General features: G+C 56.9%; 1 protein-coding gene across 2 annotated transcripts in view; it reads right to left on the bottom strand.

Moving 5' to 3' along the window:
• Positions 1-1,906: 1,906 nt before the first annotated feature.
• EFNA2 (ephrin A2) overlaps positions 1,907-6,650 on the bottom strand; it is a 42,932-nt gene continuing 38,188 nt past the window's right edge. The window contains exons 3-5 of one of the 2 annotated variants that reach the window (XR_012577211.1): positions 5,824-5,889; positions 3,657-4,666; positions 1,907-3,354 (exon numbers count right to left, since the gene is read on the bottom strand). Coding sequence is in view for 1 of the 2 variants with exons in the window: in XM_074528618.1 (XP_074384719.1) it covers positions 4,545-4,666; positions 5,824-5,889 (188 nt within the window). In the remaining variant the exon portion in view is untranslated. Of the gene's footprint in view, positions 4,667-5,823; positions 5,890-6,650 lie in introns of both variants that reach the window. The other variant, XM_074528618.1, reaches the window with a different exon arrangement.

Here is a 6,650-nt window from a genome sequence, read left to right as displayed (position 1 = left end):
AGTGCCCACTGTGCTAATCTCAGTGCCCACTGTGCCAATCGCAGTGTCACTCTGCCAATCTCAGTGGTCTCTGTGCCAATCTCAGTGCCCACTGTGCCACTTCCATCCCAGAGCCTGAGCCCTGCAGCACCCACCAGCCCCTGCAAAGCCACAATGCCACGGGGCACCCAGAGTGGCAAAGGGACAGCCTGGCCACTGGGGATTCATTGCAATGGAGCAAACTGAAGCTGGGTGTTGGAGGAAAATTTATTTTCATCCCAGGATATTGATTAAAAATTTTATTTTCATCCCAACTCCTTGCTCTGCCTCGAGCAGCCCTGGGGAAGGTTTGGCCTCCTCCCGTGGCACACAGTGGGCATGGTTGCCCTGAGCCACAGTGGCATCCCTGCTGGAGCAGGCACCTCTGTGGCACAAATTGGGAAAATACCTCTGGAAAGCCGAGCAGGGATGGGTGAATGAATAATCCTGCCTGCCAGAATGTCCCTGGAGAGAACACCAGGGCAGGGAGGGAGCTGGGGACCATCCTGAGCCTCCTCACGGTGCCAACCTGGACCACAACCCTGGGACTGGGGGAGCTGCACCCTCTGTGCTCCCCACAGCTGGAATGCAGCACCAGGTTGGATATTCCACGGGCCAGCAGAGCGTGGAGCACCCACTGCCTCCAGGGGATTAAATCTAAAATAACCTGATTAATGCCGAAATGCTGAAAGGAGCAGCGGGGGCAGAGACCTCGGAATGGTGCAGGATCACCCAGGGGTCCTGGTGCCTTTGCCCTGGAGCAGGTGGGGAGCAGGATGGCACCTCCCAGCCTGACTCCATGGAATCAGCCCCAGTTATCAGCGGGGATGACTCAGCTCCACTCCTGCTCTGACATTGCTGCCATGGGGATCCCGCAGCCCAAACAGGATCCAGCACACGCAGCATCCAGCTCTCCATCAGCACCACTGCTCACATCAAACCTCGGTGCCTCTGCAGAAGAGACGGGCTCTAAAGGATCCCATTCAGGCCCTAAAGCCCCACGACTCCATTAATTAATTACTAACGACGATCCGTCTCAGCCTCGCGCCTGCCTGCTCGCTATTTTTACCTCCCTATTTCCAAATCCCAGCATTAAAAAAATCATGAGCCGGGTCTCAGAAAACCTCCTGAGCAGGTCTAAAAACTCATTTTTTGGTCAATCCCTGCCAGGCTCTTTCGCTGGTGGTTCCCTGTGACGGAGGAGCTGGAGGTGGCACCCACGTCCCCGGTGGTGGGTGGCATCTCTCCCGCTCCTGGCACACATATGGCCTTTATTAAAAAGCAAAATTAGTCTTTCACCCTCTGGTGGCAAAACTTCAGAGCTCGGATCAGCTGTGGGAGCCTCAATTAATTACCAGCGGGTTGTTCCTATTGCTGCTAATTATGCTGGAATGGGCATAAAATGCCAGGAAGGAGCACGGGCTGCTCCAAAAAAAAAAGTTTAGGATTTAAGAAAAGAAAGAGCAGAGGCAGAGGATGCTCGTGATGCCACCTCAAAGAAGCCTGTCCTGGCTTTGGTGGCCTGCCAGGATGCCACCTGTTGGTGTCTCATTGCTGGGGAAACTGAGGCAGTGGCAGGTGAGGAGCCGGGGCTGCGGGAGCTGCCAGCCCCGAGCGCCCACCCGCCAGGCGGCCTCGCCTCCTATAATTAAGTACTATCAACAACTGCACATTAATTAATTTAATATCCATTATTATTAATTAACAGGGTAATTAAGTCCTTCCTGTAATTAACACACCACCCAGCAGAGAGGTCTGGCTGCAGAGCCAAGGGAAAAGGAGCAAGGATGGAACCCCTGGAGCCGGAGCCCTTTGGGGACACAACCCCGGCCACCCCCGCAGAGGGGACACACGGAGAGGGAGAAGTGATTCCTCAAAAGCAAGGGCCTCGCACGACATTTATTTGTATTTTATTATAAAAAAATACAGAATCCAAATGGGGGGGGGGGGTGAGAGATCCAGTTACCATCAGCACGACGTCGAGGACGAAAGCGGAAATGTCGAAGGACGGAGCGAGGCGCGACGGGGACCAGCACAGGGGGGGACAGCACCAGGGGCAGGGGGGGCTGCTCCAGGGGACCCCCAGCCCTCCCCCACCGCCGCCTCCGTCCTTCCACTCTCCCACAGTCGCTGTACACAATATAGATATTTATATATATAATCTATATATATATAAAACACAGACCGAAGGCCAGGCGGGTGCTGCCGGCTCCGTGGCAGAGCCCGGCGGTGCCCCCCGCATCCCCCCCCCCAATAAACACAATGCTTTTGTCACCTTCGGGAACCACGACCTGGTCTGGACACACGGGACAGGGACAGGGACAGCAGGGAATGCGATTTTTTTTTTTTTTTAATTATGTGGGATTTTTTTTTGTAATTTTCTTCTTTTTTTTTTGTAAATTTTTTTCTTTCTTTTTTTTTTTTTTTTTTTGGATGGTCGGGATGAGCTTATTGCAAGATTCCAGCTTCCTAGTCTAAAAAATAAAAATAAAATAAAAATAAGATAAACCCTTCCATAAAATCCATTCTCAACAATACATAAAAAAAAACGCTCACAGTATAGCGCTGTATGTACAGGGACAGAGCCCCCCCCCGGCCCCCACTGCGGGATCCACGCGGAATGGGGGGGGCTCCAGCCAGGTCTGAGCCCATCTCTGGCATCCCCCGGGACCACCGACCACCCCTGGCTTCTGTGGGATGGGCACAGGACCTGCCCAAGGCGGGACAGCCCCAGATTTAAGGCGAGGAGGGGTCAGACCCTGGGGCTGCGGGGTGACCCCTCCCTGGGGATCTGCCACCCCTGGGGTCACGGCCAACCTCGGATTGGGGGTTTGAAGGGGGGGGGGGGTTTCACTTATTAATGCAAAGGAAAATGGGAAAAATCCCCAAGCCCAGCCCTGCAATGTCGGGGGACAATGGGGGAGCGCCAGGAAGGTCCCACACGTGTTCACCGGCCCCCCCATGGGGGATCCTGTACACCCAAAGCATCGGGGGCACACGGAGCAGGGGGGAGGAGGCAAATCCACGGCACACCCTCCTCCCACCCCGGCGCCAGCCAAACGCCCTCGGAGCGATGCCCACGGCTGGGCGAGCCCGGCCTGCCGGCTCCCAGCGCCCGGCGGTGCTCCCCGTGCCAGCCGCCCATTCCCGGTGCTCCCCGTGCCAGCCACCCATTCCCGGTGCTCCCAGTGCCGGCCATCCTCAGTGCCAGCCCTTCCCGGTGCTTCTAGTGCCAGCTATCGGCAATGCCAACCATTCCCAGTGCTCCCAGTGCCAGCCATCCTCAGTGCCAGCCCTTCCCAGTGCTCCCAGTGCCAGCCATCTGCAGTGCCAGCCCTTCCTGGTGCTCCCAGTGCCAGCTATTGGCAATGCCAGCCCTTCCCAGTGCTCCCAGTGCCAGCCCTTCCCGGTGCTCCTAGTGCCAGCTATTGGCAATGCCAGCCATTCCCAGTGCTCCCAGTGCCGGCTACTGGCAATGCCAGCCATTCCCGGTGCTCCCAGTGCCGGCTATTGGCAATGCCAGCTCTTCCCAATGCTCCCAGCACCAGCCATCCTCAATGCCAGCCCTTCCCGGTGCTCCCAGTGCCGGCCATCCTCAGTGCCAGCCATTCCCAGTGCCAGCCATCCTCAATGCCAGCCTTCCCAGCGCTCCCAGTGCCGGCCATCCTCAGTGCCAGCCGTCCCCGGTGCTCTCTGTGCCGGTGTCCCCGGTGCTCCCGGTGCTGGCCGTTCCTGCTGCTCCCCATGCCGGGTGTCCCCGGTGCTCTCCTCGCTGCTCTCCCAGTGCCATCCTCGGTGCTGCCGTGCTGCCCAGACATCCCCGGTGATGCTCCCCAGTGTCCCCGGTGCTCTCCCTTTGTGGCTGCATCCAGTTTGCTGCTCACGGAGCCACCCCGGTGTCCCACGGGGATGCGGTGACATCCGTGGCACAAGTGGAGAGGTGCTCAGAGGGGGCTGTGTCCATCCAGGCCCCCCGTGCCCGGGGCAGGGGGTGGCCGGGGGTGGCAGGTCCGGCTCCGTGACGTCCTGTGGCCGGGCTGGGAAGGAGTCCGTGCCCACGGGGCCGGTGGCACCGTGGCTGTGTCCGGTGCTCCCGGTGGCTCTGCCCACGGTGGGGACAATGAGGGCTCAGCGGGGACTCGAGCCCGGCCCGTGCGGGTCAGTCTGGCACCAGGGGGACCCGACGGCAACAACTCAACGAATAAAAATAAAAATATTTTTTCTTTTAAAAAACCGAACGAAACCAAAACAAACCAAAAATAAAAAAAACAAAGGAAAAAAACCCCAAACGGACGAGGACTCTGTATTTGGTCTAGAAATGTAAAAAGCAACGCCCCACCGGTACAGCCGGAGCTGCGGGGCAGGGATGGAAATTCGGGACCCATTGCCCAGGGGACAGCCCAGCACCGCTCCCGGCGGGACGGCCGTGCCACGGCGGGGACTTCAGGCGGCGACACGACCCTCCCGGGGCACCATTCGGGGCGGGCGGGATCCGCGGAGCCGCTCCCGGCGCGTCTGTGCCGGTGCTACGAGACCAGGAGCGTCCAGACGACCGGCACCACCGCCAGCGCCGCCGGCGGCACCCTGAGGCTGCAGCAGGAGTTGTTGCTGGTGAAAATGGGCTCCGGGGACTCGTAGAGGGAATCGTCTGTGGAAAAGGAAGGGACAGAGGGAGGGTGAGACGGTGGGATGGAAGCGGAGGCGCGGGGATGCTCGGTCCGGGATGGAAGTGGAGGCGTGGGGATGCTCGGTCCGGGATGGAAGTGGAGGCGCGGGGATGCTCGGCGCGCCAGGATTGGGATCTGGCAGCATCCCCGCTGCTGACCCCTCCCCAAATTCCAGCTGTCACCCCCGGGATGCGACACGGGGACATCCCAGTGTGGCCGTGAGGGTGGGAATGCCGAGGGTGCTCCTGCTCCTGCCCTTTACTGGGATTTGGGAGCGCTGTACCCCGTCCCCGTGTGCCACACGGAGGTGACACTGTCCCTGGGGATGGACCCACTCGGGGCAGGGTCGCCCCTTGCCCACAGCCTGGGAGGACACACAGGACCCCATGTGGTCGCTCCCCAACTCAGCTCGCTCCAGTTTGTCACTGGATTATGGATTTTTATGGCAGGAAAAGCATCCCCTGGTCCTGCCTGGGGATGCTCCAATGTTCCACCCAGCTGATCCCCAGTTCCAGAGGGTCCCTCGTGCCAGGATGAAGTTTCCAGACTCATTTTTGAATGAGTCAATTCCAGGCTCATTCCAGGGCCAGACCCAGTCAAGGGGTGCCCCCTCCCACCATCCCCCAAGCCCAGCCTCTCTCCCCCTTCTCTTCCCCTCTGCAAGACAGAACAAAATCCCAATATTATTAAAATACTAAAAAATATTATCGGGAGAGATTTTTTTCTGCCCCCCTCTCATCCTGAATGGAGCACGATGAGTTTTTACAGATGGTTCTGTTACATTGGGTTTTATTTTAAAGCCACCAAAGGAAGGGAGGCGAGAGCCATCGGTTACCCGGTGACATTCCGCTGTCCCCAGGGAGAGCTGCTGCCATTTGCTAATTACACGTTAACAGGAGAAGAAAATTATTAATTTGTTTTTTTAAATGGCTGATTTATGCGAGTTGGAAAAGTAGCCACTGAGCAGGGATGATTATTGTTATTCATATATTTTTTTTCCCTCTGTCTGGACAGAGCTGAGGGGCCCTGTCCCCATCCCTGTCACCATCAGGGTGGTAACCAAAGGCCACCACTCGTCCCCAACCCACAGGGCAGGACCTGGGGACCCCCCCAGGGACCCCCCAAACCTCTCACTTACTTGTTGGCCGAACATAAACCTTCAGCTTCAGGCAGGGCCTGTCCACCGTGTTCGGGGGGGAGGCGGCTGCAGGAGGAAAAGGGGACAAAGGGGGTGGATTGAGGGGAAAGCGGCAAAACAAGGGTCAAGGCACTGAATAAAAATAATAAACATTGGGAGAAAGGGAGAGGGAGGAATGGCAGTAATTATCAGGGTGATACTTCCTCTCGGGATGAGAAAATGGGATTATTTTATATATATAAAAAGAGATTTAATTTTCTCTTTTTTTTAATTAATGCAAGGGTTTTTTTACGCATCCCTTTTATTTTCCATTTTGGCACTTCACCCCATGGAGGGAAGGAGGAGGTGCTGAGCTGAGCAGGACCCTGAGCACCCCAACTCCTCCATCCCAGCCCCATCCCAGCTCCTCCAGGGCCCCATGGGGGTGGGGATTTTTTTACCCTCCTATTTTCTTTTCCTTTTTGGCGCTGCACCCCATGGGGGGACAGAGAAAATGCTGAACTGAGCAGCACCACAGGCATCCCACAGCATCCCATCCCACAGCATCCCATCCTGCAGAATTGTATCCCACAGAATCCCATTCCACAGAATCCCAACCCACAGAATCCCATTCCATAGAATTCCATCCTGCATCATCCCATCCTGCAGAATTCCATCCCACAGAATCCAAACCCACGGAATTCCATCCCACAACATCCAAATCCACAGAATCTCATCTCACAGCATCCCAACCCCACCTCATCCCATCTCAGCACCCTAAGTCACAGAATTCCATCCCACAGCATCCCATCCTGCAGGATTTCATCCCACAGAATCCAAACCCACAG

The sequence above is a fragment of the Zonotrichia albicollis genome, chromosome 29, assembly GCF_047830755.1.
Source record: "Zonotrichia albicollis isolate bZonAlb1 chromosome 29, bZonAlb1.hap1, whole genome shotgun sequence".
NCBI classification, from domain to species: Eukaryota; Metazoa; Chordata; class Aves; order Passeriformes; family Passerellidae; genus Zonotrichia; species Zonotrichia albicollis.
The sequence above is the reverse complement of the archived record's forward strand: the minus strand, read 5'-3'. Positions and strand labels throughout refer to the sequence as shown.